The following is a 24,460-nucleotide window of genomic DNA, read 5'->3' as shown; positions in this document are numbered from 1 at the left end:
TCTCTCAAATAAATAAAATCTTTAAAACAAACAAACAAACAAACAAACAAAAAACCTCCAAATACAATACATCAGCATTGTGCTAGGGGCAGGGAGACTAGAATTTTAAAAAGTAGTCCTTTTCTAACACACGTAAGCTTTAAGGGTTTAGAATCCAGTGGGGGGAGACAGAGAGGCAAACGTTTTTAAACCGTATTATAATTGCTCAAATGAGTAAATGTACAAAGTGCAAGGAAGAACTGTGTGACTAACATTGGGCTGGTTTTCCAAAAGCCAATCACAATCTCCTTCTCTCCTTAATGTTCTTTTTTTTTTTTTTTAAAGATTTTATTTATTTATTTGAGAGAGAGAATGAGATATAGAGAGAGAGCATGAGAGGGGGGAGGGTCAGAGGGAGAAGCAGGCTCCCCACTGAGCAGGGAGCCCAATGTAGGACTCGATCCAGGGACTCCAGGATCATGACCTGAGCCGAAGGCAGTGGCTTAACCAACTGAGCCACCCAGGCACCCTCTCCTTAATGTTCTTTACAACAGAGGCTGAAGAGCTGAAACCCCTGGTCCCCCCAGCCCTCCCTGCAGCTGATTATGGCCCTGTGATGTTGGGCCAATAGCGTGAAAGCAGCAGTTGCTGGGTAGGGTTTGAGGGAAAGCTTTTTAAAGGGACATCCAGTATGATCACTACAGTCCTCTGCACCCTACTCCCTCTCTGAAACCTGAGCACACATCTGGTGATGCAGCAGATTTTTTTTAACCCTGAGGCAACAGGCAAGAGGACAAACACCTTTCTGCTACATAATGGGGAAAGTCTGGGGTCCTGACTACACTGCTAAGCCATCCCAGAAAGCCTGCCTCTGGAGTTCTTAGGACTGGAGGAAAACAAATCCCTATCTGGTCAAGTCATTGTATTAGTTTCTATTGCCGTTAACAAATTATCACAAGTTTTGTGGCTTAAAACAATACCAATGTATTATCTATAGGGGAGAAGTCCGACAGGGTCTGACACTGGGCTAAAATCAAGGTGCTGGCAGGGCTGGGTTCCTTTCCAGAGGCTCTAGAAGGTAATTAGTTCCCTTGCCTTTTCCAGCTTCTAGAGGCTGCTCACACTGCTTAGCTCAAGGTCCCCTTCCTTCCTCTTCAAAGCTAGCAACAGTGAGTTGAGTCCTTAGCACATTGCATCACTCTGACCTCTTCTACCTCCTTCTTCCATTTTTAAGACCTTCATTACTACATTGGGCCCACCTGGATAATCCAGAATTATTTCCCCATGTCAAGGTCCTTAATTTTTTTTTTTTTTTTTTTTGAGACAGACAGAGTGTGCCCGAGTGGTGGGAGGGGCAGAGGGAGAGAGAGAATCTCAAGCAGACTCCATGCTGAGTGCGGACGTGGGGCTTGATCATACGACCCTGAGATCATGACCTGAGCTGAAATCAAGAGTCAGACACTTAACCAAGTGAGCCATTCCAGGGCCTCTCAAGGTCCTTAATTTGATCACGCCTGCAAAGTTCCTTTTGCCCTGTAAGGTAACATACTCATAGGTTTCAGGGATTGGGACCTGAACATATTTGGGGGCCATTATTCTGCATACCACAGTCATTACGGCAGTTTTCTCTTATCTGCAGCCAAGTGCACGCCTAACTGACCCCCAGCTCTCAGGTCTACCCAGGAAAGCAGGGGAGGCTTTATGGATGAAGTAGCCTCCTAGCTGAGACCTGAGGGATGAACAGTCCTTTGTCCTATGGGCAAATATGGAAAGGGCATTCCAGGGAGAGGGTGTGGCACACACAGGGGAACAAGTATGCAAGGTATGTTTGGAAACTACAAGCAGTTCAGTATTGCTAGAGCGTCAAGCCTCTGACTGTATGGGGTGGGGGAGGGCGAAGATGAGGGTGGACCGGATCACAAATGGCTGGGTACATTTGCATCTAAGAAGCTCCGATTTTACTTTGTAGGTGGCAGAGAGTCATTGAAGAATGCAAGCAGGGGGTGCATAATTAGATTTAGGGGCAAGAGCAATCCTGTTGGCTTTCATGTGGAAGCCATGGGGAGGGGGGCTGGAGGAGAAAGGCTGAGGCCAGAGGCAGAACAAGACGTTATTGCACTGGTTTACATCAGGGGCAATGAAATCAAAGTCTAGATATTCATGAACATTGTTGGAGCACATCCTATATGTGCTGTGACATTCTGGGGCTACAAAGGCAAATAAGACACAGGTCAGAGCAAGGGCGCCTCTCACCCTGCCAACCACAACCCCAGGGCAGGAGTGACGGGTGCTCATGGAACTCAAGTTGGGGGTGTTCTGCCCCCCTACCCAAAGTCCAGGAAACACAGACAGGGTGGGGTGCGGCCCGGGAGGGAACTCAAAGGGGCACCAGGGCCATCGCAATGACGGGAAAGCAACTGAAGAAGCGATGGCCCTTTCCTGCCCCATCTCACCCAAACGCGCCCTGATGTCCCCCCAGATCGGGCCTAGTTATTTTAAGTCACTGCATGGGGTGAGTTAGAAGAGGAACTGGTGTGGTTACAGGAGAAGCCCAGGACTCAAACACTGTCCTCCCACCCCCCGGAAATGGTCGGCATTAGAGGCGAGGGATGGTCGCACAACTTTGTGACTTTACTAAAAACTCACGACTGTACACTTTAAAGGGGTGAGTTATATACGATGGGAATTATCTCCCAATAAAAATAACTAATTAATTTTTTAAACAGGAGAAAGAAAGAACCCCACCCCTGAGCCCTAAGGGAACCTGGGCTTGTGAGGTCACTGGTCAGAGCCTCAGTTTCCTCCTCTGCCAAATGAGAACAGTGGTAAAGAACAGTAGACTGTTATATGTGATCATATATTCTCACATATATTATATGTGATCATGCAAGTTAAACACTTAACATAGCGCCTCGCAGGTAGTAGTTGCTAAACATATTCAGGTTCTTCTCCTCCTAAGTGGCCAATGAAATTTTTAAAACAATCATTTTCTCAGCAGCCACAAGATGTGACATAAGCTCCAGGCAAGCTCCCTTCAGACAGCCTCGTCTCAGGCAGACTAGAGCAAGGCTCAAACGGGAAGACAGCAACAGGAACCAAAGCCCACACTCACTGCAGAAAGACTGAAGGCTGAATCTGCAGCTATGCGGTGCAGAGATATTGAGCAAGACTCGTGTGGTGTAAATACAGCTGCGCAGAGTGGTGGTAAAGAAAATCAGGTGGGCACAGAGATTTCTGCTTGTAATTCTAGTTTGGTATACAAACTCGTCCGGTTTCCAAAATAGCCAAGCCATTCCCCACACCTGGACAAGTCCATGTGCCTATGCAGCGCAGCCCTGATGTTTAGAGATGACCCGTGCCCCATGCTCCCCAAAACCACAATGAGCCAGAAACAAGCCTTACACAACCAGAATTTTCCAGCCTAGTACCGAGGCAGGCGATTTATTTTTTCACCAAACTTCCCATTTGTGATATTCCAAAATCAACCAGGTACTTATCAAGTGCCTGTCCTGTGCCCAGCCCCGTGAAGGATACTGTGAGGGAGGAAAAAAGAGGGATAAGCTGGGGTCCTGCTCTCAAGCAGCCAAGCTAACCTCTGAGTTGGAAAGCAACACTTCACAGTAAACATATAAAAGGCATTGTGCCTTGCACAGAGCAGTGGATCAGTCATCATTTGTTCGTTGGGTCAATGAATTAATAGAGGGCACAATAATAAGACAATTGTGTGAGTGTGGGGCTCACTCTAAGAACCACAAGATGGGCTGGAGTAGTTGGAAAAGGCTTGTGCCAGAGGCTGCTAGCTGCCTACTCAATATCAATTCTTCCATTTTTCCTTGTAACAGAGCCCCTATTTTATTTGAGGTGGCCGTATGTCCAGATAAAATACTACATTTCCCAGCTTCCCTTGTAGCTAGAGGTGGCTAATGAGATCTAAACAGAAATTGTTAGGAGAGGCTACCAGGAAAGTGCCTTAAAAGGCAGACCAACAGCTGCCACTCACTCATGTGTCCTTCCTCCCTTTCTTCTAATTCTCATCTGAAACATGAGTGTGATGGCTGGATTTCCAGCAGCTATTTTGGACCATGAGGCAACCTTGAGAGAGAAAAGCATGAATACAAAAAAGCCCAAATTCCTGATGATCATGGAGTCACCATACTCTCCCTGGACTGCTTGCTTCTGGCATTCTTTTACTTGAAAGGGAAATAAATCTCTATTTTGCTTAAACTATTTTTGTGGGTTTTGTCATATGCAGCAAACCCATATCTTAACTAACACAAGTTTCCACGGAAAAGCCAGGCTTTAAAGGAAGGGTGGGTGGGGATGGAGGGGCATCTCAAATGCCAGAAAGAGCAAAGGGGAAGACACCGGCAGGAATGAGCATTGGCTAAAATCAAGTGGGTAGAGAGTAGGAAATAAAGAGAAGCCAGATGATGGTTTTGTAGATGTCAGGGAAAACAGGGATTGACTGGGGAAGGACCAGGGACCACAAAGCAATAAGAAAGCTTGGGGTGCCTGGGGAGCTCAGTCGGTTGGGCGTCCAACTCTTGGTTCCAGCTCGGGTCATGATCTCGGGGTTGTGAGATGGAGCACCATGGCATGGCAGGCTCTGTGCTCACTAGGGAGTCTGCTTCTCTCCCTTTCCCGATCCCTCTGCCCCTCCCCACACGCATGCTCTCCCTCTTTCTCTCCAAAATAAATAGATAAATCTTTATATAAAAAAAAGAAAGAAAAAAAGGAAGAAGAAAGCTGTCTCCCTCCAAAGGAGCAAAACACCTGTGGACCTGGAGGGAGTAAGAAAGGAGAGAAAGAGGCAGAAGAAGAGGCTGGGGGAACTTCATTATATGAAGAGACAGGAGTATGAGCTGTGGCCTGGACTTAGAACAATAACAACAACACCAACCTTTATTAAATGCTTATGTGCCTGGCCCTGGGCTATGCACTCTCCACACACTTATCTCATTTATGCTTCATGACACGTCTATGACATAGTCCTGTCATCACCTGCATCTGGCAGACAAGGAACCTGGGGCTTAGAGAGAGTCAGTAACTTACCAATGTAAGCCTCACAACCCTGTAAGCTGGCTCCCAACAACTCCATCTGTCAGATGAGGAATGTGTTTGTCCCATTTTTTCAAAGCCAGGAAAATTGGTCAAGATCCTGATTTTCAAACATAAAGACCCAGAACCAAGTATAGAGTCAACTGCTTTTGTGAATACTCTCTTAACCAGAAGAAAAACAAATAGATGAGGAAAAGAAAAGTTTTGAGTCTTGGTTGTGTTTACTAGGTGTAGAGGAGGAAGGACTTGTTAAACAAACCCACCCATACTCCCTGGCTGGCTGGTCGAGTGCTCCTGAGGTGTAGATAGTGCTAAGATGGTGGGGGTGAGGGGCGGATGGAAGTAAGCATTGAGAAACCAAGCAAACAGTGACAAAATGTCAACTCCAGTGATAAATGAATCACAGCCAACCAGCGGCTCATGTGTCTCAGAGAGTGTTTTAATATCTCTCCGCACCAGGGAATGGAAAAAAAATATATACTCTATCACAGCTAAGGCCAAAAACTCAATACTTTGAATTAAGTTATTCAGATACAACCACTGAACACAAGGAATTCTTCCTGGAGCTAAAATCTCATCAGTCACTCGAGGGAAGGGGGAAAAAACCCATCCGGTTACAAATGATTTAGGTAACATGAGTACCTAATAGGAAGTGCACTGCACATGCAGATTAAAAATAAAAAAATCTCCTTTGGCAGCCTGGCAGAATCTGATGGCAGGGCCTCCCAAGTTCAGAAATCTAGAATTCTAGAGCTGGCTGAGGACAGCACTACATGTTGGAAGTTAAAGAGTGTGATTTTTGTAAGACTGCCCTGAGTTCAAGCTGATTCCATCACGAGCTGTTTGACTCTGGGTACATTTCTTTACCTCTCCTAGCTTCAGCGCCTTACTTATAAAATAGCACTAGTAATTTCCACCCCCTGAGATGGCTAGGAGGCTAAAGGAGGTGGCCTACTGTTCCTGTCACCATGACTTTGACAGAACTTATGTCTTTAGAGTTCTCTGCTTCAAATTCTAGGAAAGAAAAGGCCACAGGACAATGGAAAGAGCCTCGTCCTGGCTCATGAGCCCAGCCTTGAGGGTCATAAGCGTGTGACCTTGAGGTTACTTTTAGGTCTCAGGGGCTCTGTCTGGAGAGGGGCAGGAGTAGATGTACTCTAAGATCTCTTCCTCTTCTAGACTCTTGAAGATCCAGATGAACAGTCCTTAGTCATTCATTTCAGGATGTACCAAGTTACCTGATGGAAAGCTGTTTCTTTATCTACCCCAGGAGCCAAAGAGTTAGTGAGAACCATAAAGGCAGGTCACCGACTTTTGCAGTCTTGGGCCTTAACAGAGACCTGGCATGAAGTAAGACCTTGATAAATTCTTGTTGAGTGGAGCAGATGAATGAACAAATGAAGGATTTCAAGGGCCAGCCAAAACAGAGACCACTTGCCCTCCATAGAGCAGAGTTTAAGGCAAGAAGAAAATGCTGCCAATTTAAAATACTAATGATATTTACTTTGTCATCCGAACTACAACCAGAATATCAGATGAATCGTTTGCCAGTCAAGAGGATGCCTGACGCTGAAAAGCCACCTATGGGCTTTGCTAGAAGAGAGTACTTTGGTGCAAAAGGAGTATAGATGTGGCACAGGGGAGGCCAGAGGCTCCAGAAGAGAGGCAGAAGCCCCGAGAAGGAAATGTCGACCAACCTCTATGGCAGGAGGGGTAAGGAAGCATGTCACCACGTGGCCTCCGCATGTGGACATGCAGTTGTGTCTGCCCAAGAGTGCCCTGCTGAAGAGGGGAGATCTAAAATACAGCAGGTGGTCTGCTCCCCTGTGAGGCCAAGTCCACCCAGGAGCCCCATGGGTGGGTAGCAGCCCTGAGGGTTAACCCCAGCAGCAGATGGACAGGGGTCTGCTGGGGACTTCAGCAATGAAGCAAATCATAATAATGCACACAGGGGCGCCTGGGTGGCTCAGTCGATTACGTGTCTGCCTTCGGCTCAGGTCATGATCCCAGGGTCCTGGGATCGAGCCCCAAGTTGGACTCCCTGCTCAGTGGAGAGCCTGCTTCTCCCTCTCCCTCTCCCTCTGCTGCTCCTGTTGCTTGTGCTCTCTCTCGTGCGCGCGCTCTCTCTGTCAAATAAATAAAATCTTTAAAAAAAAAAGAACTGGCATTCTAACTTATACTCAGGGTTGGCTATTATGGGTAGAAACAGATCCAAATGTGTCTTTGGATGGGAATCTACCTCTCATAAGAGAAAATAGACCTTTTCCAAGGAGGGGGGCATCTCTCCCTCTGGGCCTTTTTATGTGCCTCTCACGTGGCTCTCTCTCCTTAAGACCTCGAGACTAAATGGCCCGATAAAACCCAACCTTCAGTTGAGGATCTCTGAATACAAATAATGGGCATGATTGCTAGTGAAGGAGAAACATGAGGGCCAAGCCAGAAAGAGAGCGTCATGAGCCAAGACTTGGCCCTGGGTCCTGCCCTGCTCCTGGAAGTTTCTAGAAAGAGCCAGAGCCAAGCTAGGAAAACAACACATGCCTCATAGAAAACCAAACCACCTGTGATTCGGAATGGTCTGGGAATGAGAATCTTTGAAGCATCAACTCAAAGAAAATGACCTGTAGTCATGGTTAGTTAACACTGTGGGTACCTACTACGTGTCAAGACGTGTTCAAAGCCCTTTAGAAACAAAATCCCATTTATTACTCATATCAACGGTATGATGTAAGCAGTGCTTATTAGTCTCATTTTACAGAGGAGGAAACCGAGACACAGAAAATTCAAATAACTTCTTCCAAGTTCACATGAGCAGTCTAGCTACAAAGCCCATAGTCTTTATCTGCATTTTCAAACCTTTCTGTCCAATCCACAGCAAGAAATAGATTCTACATCAGGACCCAATATACACTCACACATTTATACATAAATGAAACAAAGTTTTAAAACAGAAAATACTCACCATTACAACGGGCAATTCACTCCCATGTTTTCTCTTCTATTCCATCCTATTAAAAAATATATCACTTGGGCGCCTGGTGGCTCAGTCGGTTAAGCATCTGCCTTCGGCTTAGGTCACAATCTCAGGGTCCTGGGATTGAGCCCTGCATGGGGCTCCCTGCTCAGTAGGGAGTCTATTTCTCCCTCTGCCCCCCCCATTGTGCTTTTTCTCTCTCTCTCAAAAATAAATAAACAAATAAAATCTTTAAAAAAATATATCACTCAACAAATATTTATGGAATACCTAATATGTGTTAGACACTGTTCTAGGCTTTGGGGCTATGTCAGTGGATGAAAAAGATAAAAATCCTTGCCCTCTTGGACCTTGCATTTTACTGGATAGAGAGTGAATAAGATCAACATGCAAAATTGTAGCATCTGAAGCGGTAATCTGGTGAGTGCTACGGAGAAAAATAAAGCACGATGGCCAAGAGTTGCTGAGGAAAGCCTCTCGGTGCTTTCATTCCCCACTACACTGATTTCAGTGGGCTACCACCCAGAGGGTGAAAAGCCCTGCCCTTAGTCCATCCACTCTAGTGACTTTCTGTATGTCTGTCGGCTCTTTCTCCAAGACCGTGTGCACATGCATGCATGTACGTGATTGGGTGCACATGTGTATACGTGTGTAGGCGTGCACGTATGTGTGCGCATGCAGGTATGCATGTGCATGTCCACCCCAGCCACTTCCTCATGGGGAGGCTTTGGAGGCAGGGCCCCCGACAACAGCTGTCCAGGGGGTTCTATCCACAAGCCTGCCCTGCAGCGGGGTCCCGGAGTGAGGCCTAAAATACAGCCCAGGCACCACTAGCCAAAGCCACAGAAATGCCAGACATGTGACTGGGCCGGAGTCTTTAATCCAGAGGGATGAGAATCTTTTTATCATTGGTCCACCCAGAGCAGGCACCTTTTGTAATTCGTGAGGCCAGAGGGAATGCTAATTCCTAATCTGCATCAAGATGCTCTTTGTGCTAGAATGCCTTTAGGGAGAGAAGAGACGCCACACAGAAATAAAAATAACTCCCTGGGGAAAATCCAGTGCATTGGGCATACCTGAAGGGGTGATTGATGTGGGTCTCTGGGAAGATGGGATTGGAGCCAGCTCTGAAGCAGCTCTGGGCCACTTGGGTAGCTGCCATTCAGTATTTGGAACTTGGCACTAGAGTGAAATCTTCAGACTCTTCCCTTAAGTTAAAGGGGCACATAAAAATGTTACTAGCATGGGCAGCAAAAACATTACCTATGGGAAAAGCAGCCAATCTCTGCTAATGAATAAGTGTAATTGATCACAACAGATGACTTGATGGACCTTCCAAATGTGCTTTTAGCAAAGTGGACAGTTTTTCATTCAAATGCAAACTCACCCAGATAAGATCTAATAATGGAGATTTTGGAACAATCCCAGCGTCAGTGATTTCTTTTTTTTTTTTTTTCCTCCTTCACCGAGCAGGAAGGCATCTTAAGTTCCTGATCACGATTTGACCCAGCCAGACATCAATTTATGCTTTCCCTAGGACTGAGGAGACTCTGACGGTTCCAGGGGCAGCAAAGGAGCAGTCACAGGCCATCCTCACATCCCTATCTGTCCTTTCCTCCTCAGCCCCATTCCCACTCCCTGACCTATGAGGAGTTGGGTGGCTGGGAGACATTCAGTTCCACGCAGTCATCCATTTATTCAAGAAATATTTAGTGAGCACTTACTATGTGCAAGGCACCATACTGACTGCCACAAGGGGATTCAAAGATGGCTAGGACCAGGTCCTGTCCTCAAAATAGAGGGCAGATGTCAGGGGAAACAACAAATGACAGAAGCCCCAAGTGGGGCTCTCAACTCACTTCAACAAGCACTTAATCTTTCTGAGCTTCAGCTTTCTCCTTTGTCAAAGGAAGATATTGCACAAGACATGATTTCTGGGCACCAGGCCAGCTTGAAAACTATGATTCTATGCCCTCCCCTTCCCACTCAGGCTCCTGGAAGCTGACAGATCAGGTGCAGCCTTCTAGGAAGGGGGCAGCCAGCAAAGGGAGGGGGCAGTGAGGATTATGTACCTTTCCCTGAGTGACAGGATGTTTCAGTTTGGCCAGAACACAAGATAGAGGCTGGGAAAGATGAGGGAGAAGTTCAGAGAATTACGTGCAAGATTTAAACTTTCACATCAAGGAATCTGGGGGAAATGGGGAGCCACTGTAGTTTGTGCAGAGAAAGGTACTATCCTGTGGTGCAAAGGAATCTGACCGACCTGTGGAAGATGAGTTGGAGGGAGGGCGGTGATGTTACTATAGTCAGAGCATAAGGGCTGAGGCCCGAAGTGAAAGATTCCTCCCGTGGCGTAGCCAAGCACACCATTCCATCACCCCCTGGCATCGCCATACTGCTTATTTTCATAAACTCGCCCAAGGCGAAATCATGTTGCACAATCTTTTTTTGTTTTCTCTTCCAGTTCTACAAGTGGTTTCAAGGTAAACAGATAAATTTTATCTCCCTTCTTCCCAAGCGCCTGAGGTTAAACAGGACCAGCAAGGTGTGCCAGGAAGGGGTGCAGGAAGGGGCCAGGAGCCCCCGGGGATGCGCGAGGGTGCGCCTACCTGCAGAGAAGCCGTCCTCGTGGTCCGAGCTGTTGTGGCTGCAGTCACTGCCCCTCTCGGGAGAGCTGTGGCTGGGCGAGTCCCGCTCCGGCACCCGCAGGAACCTCTTGCGCCGCCACGGGGAGAGGTGCTCGCGAGCCCCGCGCCGGGGGTGCTCCTCCGCCGCCAGGGGCGAGCTCCGCCCGTCCTTGGCCTCCGCCTCCAGCTGCTCCAGGTCGCGGCTCCGGAGCTGGGGCCGCCAGCCCCCGGGGATCAGGTGCATCCAGCGATGGGGGCTGCCCGCCCGCGCCGGCTTTTCGGCCTCATCGCGGGCCCCGAGCCGGCAGGGGGTCACGAGTAAGTGGCCGAGGACGAATTTCTCGTTCAAATCCACCATCTCGAAGTCGTGGTCACTGCTGTTGTCCCCATCATCTGCGACCGAGGCGTCCGGCTCTCCCTCCTCCGAGCCCCGCCCCGCTTGGGTCCCGGAGGACGACTCGTCTCCCTGGGCGCCGGGGGCTGTGTCATCGTGGCCGGGGGGCGCGTGGTCCTCCTGGGGCCTTAAGAGGAGGCGAGCCTGCAGCAGCTGCTGGTGGATGGCGGCGGTCAAGCTGCGCACCGCGCCCCCGGCCCCCGCCGGCCCGGGCCAGGTGGGAAGGTCCCGGCACGCGGAGGGAGGAGTCTCGGCCTTCGCGGCCACCCCCGGGGTCGACCCACAGGGGCTTGGGGGGTCTCCGCCGCCGCCCGCGGCGACCTCCTTCTCGCGCGGTGGCGGCGCCCGCTCCGGCCCGGCCGGCGCCGGCTCCTCTGCCCAAGCTCCCGGGCTGTCGCCGTCTCCGCCCTCCAAGCGCCCGCAGCCGAGGTCCCGCTTCTCCCCGGCCAGGGCCGCCTGCAGGTAGGAGACTTTGAACTTCTCCTCAGCCAACACCTGTTGCAGCCGCTTCAGGTTGAGTTTGCAGCGCTCCAGCTCCCGCTCCATGTCCAGCACCGAGTCCAGCCGCATGACTGGCGCCTCCTCCCCGGGGAACTCGGCCTGCCAGTGGCGCTCGAAGTCCTGAGGGTCCCACATGGCGGCCGCCCCTTCGGGCCTCCCGGGCCCGGCTCTGCCGCGCGCCCCGCGCTGGGGTCGCGCCGGGCTTTTCCCGGAAGCCCGCGCTGGCGCAGTCGCCTGCCCTTCACTTCAGCCCCAGAAGAAAATAGGAAAAAAATAAAAGTTTTTCCCCTTCCGCCCTTGTGCCTTTTTTTTTTCCTTCTTCTGGGTTTCGCCTCCCTGACGTAAGCGGCCACCCGCGGCGGAGGCGGGCGTCTGGGGGCCCTGGGCCCGCCCTGGGCCGGACGCGCCGAGCCGGCGGTCTGCACCTCCTGCCGCCCGACCGGGCGCCTCGCGGGCTGGGGGCTGCGGGAGAGCCGCGGCGGGGGCGGAGCCTCGGTGGCGCCCGGCCGGGACCCCGCTGGCGCGCCCCGGAGCAGCGCCCGCGACGCGCGGAGCTGACCGCTGTAGGCCGGGCTCGCACCTTCCCCGCCGCCTCGGCGGCGCCGCTCCCGCAGCCGCGCGCTGTCCGCGCCGGCTCCTTGCATCCGAGCGCGGGGCCGCGCGGCCGGGGGAGGCGGGAGCCCCGCGGAGGGAGCGCGCGGGGGCGCCCTGGGCTCCCAGCCAACCTCCCGCCGCCCGGCTCTCCGCAGCCTCGTCTGCCCAGAGCCAGCGCGGCGCCTTGGACAGGGAAGGAGAAGGTGGGGGAAAGGCGAGGTGGCGCGGCTGCGAGGGCAGGTGTCAAAGGGGGCGGTCTGCTGACCGGCGGGGTTACCCCTACCCAGGATTTATTGAGCGCCTTGAACTAACCTGTCCAAGATCACAGAGCTGTTTAAACCAAAACTGGGGAGTGAACTTTGGTTTTTGCGAGTCCCTTTAAAGCACTCTCTCCAATGCTCCCTTAGAGCTTTTCCAGGGGAGAAATGGGCAAGGGTGACAGCTCCAAGTGGCTCTGCTAGAGGCCCCTGTGACTTCAAAGCTGAGAGTACTGCCGCCTGACCGAATCAAACCATGGCAGCAGGAGCCTTAGACACTTGGGCATCTAAGAAGGCCCTCCATTCCACCTCCTCTTTGTGGCCTCACACACTTCCCCTAGGGAGGAATAGAAAGGAGGAGCTGGGGACAGGTGCCTGGGCACTCGCGGTGGAGTGGATGGGGGGCTCCCGCTTCTTTTCCCCTCTGCACGTGGCTGCAGAGCACTTTGCCCTTCCTCTTTTCAGGGTTTCCGGTGAGGCCCCAGTGTCTGCAGAGCGAGGTCCTGATGAACTGTCTCGTGCTTGCTGCAACGGGGGACCTTATTGGTGATTCACGTTTCCTTCATTTTAAGGATGAGGAAATTGATATTCTAAGAGACTAGTGACTTGGCAGCTGGAAATTCTTCCTGCCCTTTGTGGCCTAGAGATAAACTCAGCAACACTTTCCCTCTAGCCACCTGCTACTTGCCTCTCACCTGAACTGTCTGAACAAGCTATCCTACTCCCACTCTTCAATCCCTTTCAGCCCATCCTTCAAGGCTGGCTATTGCTAAGATACCAGGAAGATATTTTTTAGCCATGAATGAGATAGTGCCATGCTTTTACTCAAAACCCTCCAGTGACTCCTCATTACCTACAGGCGGGTGCCTAGACTCTGCACACAGGAGGTCCTCCCACACATAGTCCCAGCCCACCTCTCTGCCTTCCTCCTATGCTTTAGAATTGTCAACTCCACTCTGGCCTCAAAGACGTCTCCCTCTTTACGAGTGACTTTTCCTCCTACTCCCATCCCTACACACAGGCATAATTCCCTGCTGCCTAGGGGATTCCAACACCTTTAAGACTCAGCTAAGGGATCACCACCTCTGAGAAGACATTTCTGGGTTTGTGCCACCACTGCATCTCCTCCACGTCTTTATCTTTGCCTTTGCTCCAATTTATTATAACTATTAGTGATATTTTTCCTCTACTTTTAGAGCCCTCAAGGGTAGGGTTTGTGTCTTTTCCACTTTTGTATTCTTGCTTCTTCTTGCAGAGAGTGGTAGAGAGATAACTGATCATTGTTGAATGAAAGAAATGAATGAATGAATGAGCAGGCAGATGAATGAATCTCCACCTTGTGGCTCCTGCTCAGCTTCTCCAGTTGTGAATCACTCCAGACTAGGAGCAGATGTGCTTCCCGCAGAGGCTTCTCAACTCTGGAATTTCCTTCCTGACAAAGTCTGTGTTTACTCATTTTCCCAATATCCTTTCTTCTTTCTCTCTCTCTCTTAAAAAAAAAAAAATTGGTGTGCTAGTGGCATGACTCATCATAGTGTTTGTCTTGTGCCAAACTGAAGGAATGGATATGTTTTAAAATACATTAATTGAGTATTCCCCAGTTTGTGTGATTTCTCAGTCCTTCACCTAGTTCCTCAAGCTGCTTTCTCTCCCACCTTAGCTTCATAGTCTCTCCCTGCCTCCCCAGAGGCTGCCACAATCTCTTTTGTCTACTGGGAAGGACTGAGGAGCTCCCAATGCCTACTGAGAGCCAGGGCAGGGGTATTCCATCAAATGGAGTCCACAAGCATCTTGGCTTCTGTTAAAATTTCAGAATGGGAGAGAAATGCAGCACAGCAAGGATGGATGACCCCAGTCAACAGCATATTGATTGGAAGATGTTTCGATATGTACATTTAAATGCACAAAGGAAAAAAAAAACCCTGTAAGTTACTACAAACATCAATTTCTGAATTTGTAAATTCCCTAGGAGGATAGTTTCAGCTCTGTCCTTTAATTAAAACAGCAGCATGATTCCCTTTTGGTCCAAGGAAGTTGTTACTAATACCACTAATTTTTTCCACGAGGACTAATATAGCTGGAAATGCCAGCATACATCTTCTGTAAACAGATCCCAGGAGCAACCTTCATTGTCTCTAGCTGGTGGATAGTTCAGCTTTATTACTTGACTTTGGGTCATCATGGGGGCAGGGGTAGAGTGGCTGACATTTATTGAATCCATACTTCTAGTTGCCATACATCTTTGATCTCATCTAATTCCTCACAACAACCCCATAAAAAGGTATTATTGTTGCTACTTCAGAAAGAGAGAGAGAGAGAGAGAAATAGAAGATCAAAGAGGTTAGAAGTCACACAGCTAGTCTACTGGATTCTAAAGCCCAGTAGATTCGCAAGGGTTTGGTCCAGGTGCATCTGTCATTAGCATTCATTCATTCAATAAATATCTACTGAGCCCCTGTAGGGCCATCTGAGTGATACAGTTCGTTAAGCATCCAACTCTTGGTTTCAGCTTAAGTCATGATCTTGGGGTCGTGAGATAGAGCCCAGCATGGGGCTCCGCGTTCAGCGGGGAGTCTGCTTAAGACTCTCTCTCCTCTCCCTCTGCCCCCTCCCCCACCTACCCACTCACTCTAAAATAAATAAATAAATAAATAAATCTTTTAAGAACTATATTTATTGAGCACCTGTTAGGTGCCAGGGTCTGGCAAATAAAGTTTAAACTTTGTAACCTGGCATATAAGACTCTTCACAACGGATCCTCTGACCCCCAGCCTACTTTTCCAACCCCATTTCTTGAATTTTTTCTTCCACTGGCTGCACCCGTTCAGTCCCTTAATCTGAGTCTCCCTATGAGCTTTTGGGTCCCATGCCATCTCCCTTTGGTCCATCTTAGATTTCTACTGCAGCTGCAGCGGATCCTTCCAATGGGCTGCTGTGGTCTCACCTCAAATACCCCCACCCCTACGATTCTCCCACCTTCTGCCCTGGTTTGTTTGTTTTTTTTTTTTCCCAAAGTTTCAAAGCTCTCAAGGGCATCCCAGATGGAAGCTTCTAAGGCAGATGTTAATATCCCCACGGGCATCCCAGGGACAGTAGAAATGAGAGCTGCTTAATAAATGCCCCAGGCTCCTTCTTTGGAGGGCATTTCTGACTCAGTGGTCCAACAGGAATGAGCCCCAGTGGTTCACAGTGGTAACCAATCCATAATGAACTCTCTATTGACTTTCCCTTCTTGTCTGTCTCTCTCACTTCCGCTTTCTGGGATAATCTCCTGACTAAACTATTTGCCCCAGGTCCTTGTGTCCTTCCCTGCTTTCCATTTCTGTTCTCCCCCCGAAGACACCCTCCAGCCTCCCCAGGCCCCCTATGACAGCCACGCCAGGTGTGTCACCATTCCCCCAGTTACTCCTTGGTCTCTCGTGTCTTCTTTCGCCAGGCTGCTTCTTCCTCTACCCGGTGAGATCCTTTTTCACCTAGCAAAGCCCAGCTCCCCTGTGACTTTCTCTCTAAAGCCTTCCCTACCGTGGGTCCAGTGAGACATGCTGACCTGCAGAGGGATTTCCCTTGGTTCCAGCACTGGTCACACCACACTGTAATTAATTCCATGGCTCCTTGAGGAAATCCTGGCTCTAGCCTGGTGGCAATTCTTCTCCCTTTAACTGCCACAGTACCTGACGTAGTGCCAAACTGCCAGAACCTAGTACACGTCTGCTGAGGAATGATGAATGATGAATGAATGAATGATTAGGACTCCACCTGGACCCTTGAACCTCTACCCTATGCCATCTTTTTTTTTTTTTTAAGATTTTTATTTTTAAGTGATCTCTATACCCAACATAGGACTCGAACTCACAACCCCGAGTCACAAGCTCTACGACTGAGCCAGCCAGGAGCCCCTAAAATGTTCCCTCTTGCTCTTTTGCAGTCAATCCCTTTTCTTGGCTCCCAGTCCCAAATGACCAGTTTTCTGTCATTTCTGTCACTATAGTTTTGCCTTCTCTGGAGTTTTCTATGAATGACCGCAGTTTGTGGTGTTTGGTTGAGTGCTGAAACTTAGCATAATGTTTTTGAGTCTCATCTATGTTAAGTGTATTTATATTTCATTCCTCCCTTCCCTCTTCCCCCCAGGGTTGAGAGTAGGCATTTTAATGTACTTTATCAGTTTCAACCTCTATCATAAATGCTGTGATAGAAGTATTATCATCATCTTGCAGATAAATGGATTATGGTTTGATGAGATTAAGAGAGTTGGTAAAGTTTAAAGATTTTATTTATTTATTTGAGAGATAGAATGAGAGAGAGAGAGAGCATGAGAGGGAGGAGGGTCCGAGGGAGAAGCAGACTCCCCGATGAGCAGGGAACCTGATGTGGGACTCGATCCCGGGACTCCAGGATCATGACGTGAGCCGAAGGCAGTCGCTTAACCAACTGAGCCACCCAGGCACCCGAGAGTTGGTAAAGTTTAGATCATTCCTTCCTTTTTACTGCTGAGTCATATTCCATACTATGAAAACACCCCTATTTGTTCATCCATTTTCCAGTTGATGGACATTTGGGTTGTCTTTGTGTGGACATACATATTCATCTCTCTCAGGGGAAAAAAAACACACACAGGAATGGGATTGTTGGGTTGTATGACAACTGTATGTTTAACTTGATAAGAGGCGCCTGGGTGGCTCAGTTGGTTGGGCATCTGCCTTCGGCTCAGGTCATGATCCCAGGGTCCTGGGATCGAGTCCCACGTCTGGCTCCTTGCTTGGCAGGGAGCCTGCTTCTCCCTCTCCCTCTGCCTGCCGCTCTGCCTACTTCTCTCTCTGTCAAATAGATTAATAAAATCTTAAAAAAAAAAGAAAAAAAACCATTCTGCTTCCAAAAGTGGTCTACCATTTTCCGCCACCACCAGCAAGGTATGAGGGTCCCATTGCTCTACATTCTCTTCAACACTTAGTATTGTCAGTCTTTTCATTTTAGCCATTTTAGTTTATGTTGCTTTGATGACTAGTGATGTGTAACATATTTTCATGTGCTTGTTAGCCATTAATATATGTTCTTCATGAAGTGTCTGGCCATATCATTTTGTTCATTTTATATTGGATGCTTGTCTTCTTATAATTGAGTTGTAATAGTTCTTTATATTCTCTATTCCAGCCTTTTGTCGGATGTATTTTGCAAATAATTGTCTCCTAGTCTGTGGCTTGCCTTTTCCTTTTTCTTTGGTGAACATTTTTTTTATTTTGATGAAGTAGAGTTTATTAATTTTTTACAGTTTATATTAAATTGTATAGTTTGTATATATCTATGTATATAAAATTTACAGTTTATAAATTTTTTTGCACTTTTTGTGTCCTGTTAAAGAAATCTTTGTCTAACCCAACATCACAAAGATTTCTCCGATGTTTTCTCCTAGAAGCTTAATAGTGTTAGGGCTAGTGTTTCAGTCTCCAATCCATTTTTAGTTAATTTAGGGGTGTGATAGAGGGTCAGGGCAGAGGCTGTTTCTTTCCATGTGAATATCCAATTGTTGAAGCTCCATTTAGTAAGAGGACTCTTTTCTGTACCTAATTACTTTGGCAGCTTTGTAAAAAGTCAATTGACCATGTAAGTGTGGATCTATTTCTAGACTCCATTTTGTTGTGTGTTGATGTATATGTCTATTTTCACAGCAATATCGCTGTTTTGTTACCACAGTTTTATAATAGGTCTTGAATCAGGTAGTGAAAGCCCTCCAACAGCCCTTTTAAAAGTTTGTCTTGGCTATTTCTAGGTCCTTTGACTTTTGGTATAAATCTTAAAAATCAGCTTGTCAACTTTTCAGAAAAGACTATTTGGATTGTGTTTGGGATTTCACTGAATGTGCAGATACATTTGTGGAGAACTGCCATCTTAACAATGCTAAGTCTTCCAAACCATGAACTCGGTGTATCTCCCCATACATTAAGGTCTTCTTCAATTGCCCTTAGCAATGTTTCATGTTTTCAGTGTGTAGGTTTGCACATATTTTGCTCAATTTCTAAGTACTTTATTTTTCTTGATGCTATCATAAATGGGACTGTCTTTTATTTCATTTTCTAATTGTTCATTGTTGGTATATAACATTATAATTGGTTTTTGTATATTGACTTTGTATCCTGAGACCTTGCTAAACTTATGCATTAGTTCTAGTAATTTTTTATTGTAGATTCATTATGGGCTTTTATTTTTTTGTTTTGATTTTTTATTGAGATACCATTCACGTGCTATAAATATTGCCATTTTAAAGTGAAGAGTTCAGTGGTTTTTAGATATTTTTTCACTTGTATAACCATCACCATTATTTATTTCCAGAATCCTTTCATCACCCTAAAAAGAAGTCCCATGCCCATTACCAGTCACTCCCTATATTCCCCCCAACCCACTAGCCACTAGCCCTCTTCTGGACTTTTCTGACTTATTTCACTTAACATAATGTTTTCTAGGTTCATCCATGTTATAGCACGTATTAGTAAGAAACGTGTGAGGGCAAGTATCTCTTCCAGATGGTAATTTCATTTACTTTGGATATATACCCAGAAGTGGGATTACTGGATCATATGGTAATTCTATTTTTAATTTTTTGAGGAACACCCATACTGTTTTCCATAGTGGCTGCCCCAGTTTACATTCCTAACAACAGCGCTTGGGATTTCCTTTTCTCCACATCTTTACCAACACTTGTTATCTCTTATCTTTTTGATAATAGACATCCTAACAGGTGTGAGCTGATATCTCTGCTGTGGTTTTGATTTGCATTTCCCTAATGCTTAGTGATGCTGAGCACCTTTTCATATGCCTATTGGTCATTTGAATGTCTTCTTTGGAAAAATGTCATCATTTCTGGTCATGTCTCTTCTTGTGAAGTTAGCAGCCATTGCTGATGATTGCAAATGGTGTTGAACCATCATTCCTTCTTCATTTAGTAGCTTCATTTAGTAGCCCTTATTCCCAATTTTTTAAAGTAATGAGGGGCGTCTGGGTGGCTCAGTCAGTTAAGTGTCTGCCTTTGGCTCAGGTCATGATCCCAGAGTCCTGGGATCGAGCCCCATGTCGGGCTCTCTGCTTAGCGGGAAGCCTGCTTCTCCATCTCCCGCTCTCCCTTCTTGTGTTCCCTCTCTCACTGTATCTCTCTCTCTCTGTCAAAATAAATAAATAAAATCTTTAAAAATAAATAGATAAAGTAATGAGTTGGTTTAAGGGTGCCTGGCTGTCTCAGTCAGTGGACCATGCAACTTTTAATCTCAGGGTTGTGGGTTCGAGCCCTACGTTGGGTGTAGAGACTACTTAAAAATAAAATCTTAAAAAAATAATAAAATGGGTTGGTTTACTAGTGTCCTAGAGGTAACAATGAGGTTTTATTTTGTTTTGAATTGTTTTTAGTATAATAATTCATTTGGGGCTTTAAATATGTTCATGTGTTTTGTTCCACTTTCGCTGTTGTCTTTACTAATGTTCCAATTGTCCCATCTTTGGCCAGCAGGAGCCTCTTCAAGCTGGGGGCTTTCTAGGCTTTTTGACCTCAGTCTAGTGGTCTTGGATAGCTTTGTTGTTTTCTTGTTTGACAAGATGTTCCAGGCTTATCTTGTCTGTTGTATTTCCTGTCCCAGGCATAAAATCAGCCATTTCTCCGAAGAGCCCAGTTTCCTTTTAGTGGGAAATGGCATTTGGAGACGTCAGTTAAGGTATTCGAGGTGTTTATTTCTATTGCATTAGTCATTATCTATAGGTCTTTTCAGTGGAAAAAACTAGGAAATATTTATATTTAAACTACGTCATGAATGTAGAGGCGGCTCTTAGGCAGCAGGTGTGAGCCCTGGAAGCCGAGTGGGGTAGAAGGGCTGTGCGGGGGGCAAGGATCACCCACGAGGACAGACCTCTCAGGCTCTATCGGCGGTGACCGCCGGGCTGAGTGCAGACACAGTCGTCCGCCGAGCGGCCTCCGAACAGCCGCGAGCCCTAGCTCACCAATGGGCCCCTTGCAACCGCCTACCGGTACCAAAAATGGAAAATTCCACACATTCCCATACCTCCTGACTCCCCACCTGAGCCACAGCCCCCCAGCACTGCCTCCTGGCAGACAGTCTCTCCCTCGCTGTCCTGCCCAGCTGCTTCCTTGGATTCAATAAACTTCTGTGTCCTTCGTGCTGCCTGGGGTGAATTCTTCCACTGCGGTGCGACCGGCCTCCACCCGCTCGGGTCTCCCCACAGTGAATTTATCGTCACTTTTCCAGTTAATATTCTGGATGACAGAATTTCTACTTACTCTTCTCCTCTTGCTATCTCAAAAAAAGAGCTCCTGTTCTCAAGAACACCAACCTGATCACTCGTGCAACAGCCCCACGGGAGACTTATCATGAGTTTGCTTGTCATCTGTACCAGGGACCATGCCAATCCTCCGGGTCGTTCTATCTAGTATATGCGCTGCCGAAGTGAGAACGCATAATCTTCATAACCTTTACCAATCCCAAAGGTGAAAAACTGTATCTCATTCTAATTTGAGTTTGCATTTCTTTGGTAATTAATGAGGCTGAGGGTGTGTGTTGTCATTATAGGGAAGTCCCTGGTTTAAGCCTCTATAAAATTGCTGCTATTCTCCACAACAGCATTTCCCAAATTTCGGTCATCTGCATAGTATGTTTTTCCCGATTAACAAATGCCCCGTGCTACTGTTTACTGACTGAATTTTTAGTTACGGAGCCCCCTCTTAAGCAGTCACATACAGGCGTAACACACATGAATAGATTTGGCGCCTCCTTGTATACTTCCCCGGTGCACAGAAGCATAAGCACATTACTCTTAAAATAAACAAGCGGGGTGCCACCTGAAATCATCTCGTGGACCACCCACCTGGGGGTGAGCGCCACCCTCGGGGAATCCCTGCCCTACAGGCATTCTGAGACCGAGACAGAGTGAGAGACGTCAGTCATTGCCCCGTGTCCACATCTCTTCCGTAGGAAAGACCATGTTCTGAGGAAAGCCAGACCCCATACCCACCCTCACTTGGTGCCAGGGGCCACTGCACCCTAATGATGATGTGCTTCACCATCTGGGTGGGAAAGATGACCCGGGGCTGGACTTGCAGTGCTGCAGTGAGCCAGCTGGTGTCTTGGGGAGACCACGTCACCCCGCTAGCCCTCAGTTTCCTCATCTGGTGGTGGGGGCTCCCCGCCTGTACCAGCAAGCCCTCTCTGTGGTGTCACTGACAGAGGACTAACACCTAAGGCGCGTACAAGCTCCTATGCACAGGGAGCACCAAAGGGTACTGAAGAGTTAGAGAAGCCCTGCCCAGATCTGGAGGAGCCGAGGTTAGGGCAATTGGGGCTATGTGATCATCACAAGAGGGTGCTATCAGGTCACCCCTGGGCATGGGCAGAGCCCAGCAGGAGAGGGCGTCGTGAAGTCCAGGAGAGACAATGCCCAGAAGCCCAGATCGCGCCCTGCTTCCAGCAGCTGGGTCCGGATCAGTGAAGGATCAGGAGAGTGTGTGCGTGTGGTGTGTGGAGTCTGGAGAAGCAGAAAAGCACAGCGGTTTTGGACCAGAGAGCCTGGGCTTGACTACCACGCTGGCCCCTTCCTAGCTGTGTGGCCTCGGACAAGTCACTTAATGACCTCTGCCGTAGTTCCCTCATCTGTAAAATAAGGATCATAGTATTACCAACTTCATAAGATAGTGTCAAGGCTTAAACACATGAAAAATGGCCTGGTCATAAGCTTTAGTTTCTGTGTCTAAGAAAGAGAGGAAAACAGGAAGAGAGTGAAGGAGAAAGGGCAAGTTAATCAAGGCTACTTCTCCAGTGAGGTGGGGGTTAGGTGGGTAGGGGATCTCCAGCCCTGAGTTCCGGGAAGAAAATGGGATACACACGGGTGGGCTTCTCTCATGGAGCTGAGGAGAAAAACAAACAGAAAAACTGCCTAGAGGTATTTTGTTACTCAGATAGGGCCCAGAACTGAGGCCCCTGGCCTCAGCCAACAAGGTCTGTCTTGCTAAGAAAAACGATACATTGTTCAGTGGCATGTGCGCCTGATGTTATCTGTTTGAGGAAGACGCTGAGTTGCCAGATTCTTCTGTGGAGACCAACATGCAGCTCAGAGGGGTGCAAATTGCACTTAATCTTAGGGACAGTCATAGTGACTGACTGTGGGCTGTACCACCTGGAAGAGCAACAGATAAACCTGTGGAGCGTGCCATTTGCTCAGACAGTTACGTGTGCAGAGAAAACCATAAATCGCTCTGGGCGGTGGGTCAGGTAACCTGCTTGCGGCATTAAGCTCAGTTCCAAATGCTTAGTACTGGGGCCACCCAAGAGTCCCGAGATCAACTGATACTTAGGACCCTGGCGTTGATAATCCTTTCCAGATACCATGCCCACTAAAAATGCCACCCCCAAAGGAAGTAGTTTCTTCTTCACACCAGGGCAGAACCTGAGATCTATTGCAATATTTACCTTTTTTAAATACTTAAAACAAAAACAAAACACTCTGGTAATTTCCTTGAAGCAGTGTGTGCGTATGTGTGTGTGTGCACGTCCGTACATGTGTGTGTATGTGTATGTGATGTCTAAAGAGACAAGCTCCCTTTTGGCCCCTTTCCTAGAATGCCAGAGAAGGTTTGAGTCCTGTCCAATCTTCAACTATTCCACTGGGACTTTTTTCCCTGCCCTGGGGCATTCTCCTCAGAGACTGGCCACTGTCCTCAGCATGAAAGCTCACATGGCCCCTGAGCCAGCAGGATAGACCCAGGGGCATCGAGGCGTTCCTTCATACCTCCTCAATATTTCCCCTATGTGCTGCCTGGTGACTGACATTCCTTCAACTAGTTCAGGCCTCATGTTCCAATCAAGAGACAGCGAGCTATTCCGTAAAGGTTCAGAAGTAAAGATTTGGGGCTTTTGGCCTTACAGTCCCTGTTCCAGCTGCTCAACTCTCCTCATACAGCTAGAAAGCAGCCATAGATAATACACAGTGAAAGAGCATAGCTGTGTTCCAATAAAGCTTTATTTACAAAAGCCAGACTTCCTGCACTGCTCCTGAAAGTTGCCGACCCCTTGTCCCACATTTACAGAGAAGGGCAGTGGGATGGGGTAAGGAGAGCTGACATTTACAGGGTGGATACCACATGCCAGGCACTGTGTTAGCACTTTCATATCTGGGATTTCATTTAGTCCTCACAAAAGTCACTATATAGAAGGTACAATCAATATCCCCATTTTATTTTTTTAAATCTAATTTATTTTATTTTTAAGTAAGCTCTACCCAACGTGGGACTTGAACTCATGACCCTAGATCAAGAGTCACATGCTCTACTGACTGAGCCAGTCAGGTGCCCCTCAATATCCCCATTTTATAGCAAAGGAAATCGAGGCTCAGAGAGGTTAAGTAACTCAATTGAGGTTGCTCAGCTGATGCCAGCAGAATCTGAACTCGGGTATGTGAAGTTCCAGAACCTGTGTTCTTTGTACAGAAACAAAGATGCACAGATTGCTAGAGCCAGATAGGCCTCAGAGCTCACCAAATCCAACATCCTCATTTTATAGGGAGGAAGTAGGGATAGTAGGGGGAGATAAGACTAAGATAGACTCGTCTTCTTTCTCCAATTTGTACAGGAGTGGCCCTAATGCCCTAATACTGTCACCTGGGCATAGCGTCTCTCCTCATGAATAAGTGGTTGTCAGCAGGGTCTCTCTCCCTCAGGGCAAGACCAAACTCCCTCTTTCCATGCTCCTGCCCTATTCTCTGCTGAACATTTAGTAATATGTCATAGAAACAGCTAACAATTTTTTTTTTTCTCACTGGAAGAACTATATTTATGTAGCATTGGTTTTGGAGATTTGAATTAGCTGGACAACTTTATGTTATGAATAACAGAAACTCAACTCAAATTGGCTTAAAAAATAAAAGTCGTTTATTGGCTCACATAACCTTGTTTCAAGATGGGGCTAATTTCAGGTGGGGCTTGATACACGCTCAAACAATGTGCCAGGACCCAACTTCTCTGTAGGTTTCTCATCATCCTTAGTATTGGTTTTATTTATTTATTTATTTTAAAGATTTTATTTATTTATTTGAC

The 24,460-nt window shown here is 47.6% G+C and overlaps 1 protein-coding gene across 1 annotated transcript in view; it reads right to left on the bottom strand.

The window, feature by feature from the left end:
* ABR (ABR activator of RhoGEF and GTPase) overlaps positions 1-11,796 on the bottom strand; it is a 170,924-nt gene extending 159,128 nt beyond the window's left edge. The window contains exon 1 of the mRNA XM_032429018.1: positions 10,618-11,796. Within this exon, the coding sequence (XP_032284909.1) occupies positions 10,618-11,665 (1,048 nt within the window). The 5' untranslated portion in view covers positions 11,666-11,796. The remainder of the gene's footprint in view (positions 1-10,617) is intronic.
* Between the last annotated feature and the right edge of the window lie 12,664 nt (positions 11,797-24,460).

This window comes from Phoca vitulina, unplaced genomic scaffold (assembly GCF_004348235.1).
Source record: "Phoca vitulina isolate PV1807 unplaced genomic scaffold, GSC_HSeal_1.0 scaffold40, whole genome shotgun sequence".
Classification (NCBI taxonomy): domain Eukaryota; kingdom Metazoa; phylum Chordata; class Mammalia; order Carnivora; family Phocidae; genus Phoca; species Phoca vitulina.
This window is presented reverse-complemented; position numbering and strand designations above follow the sequence as displayed.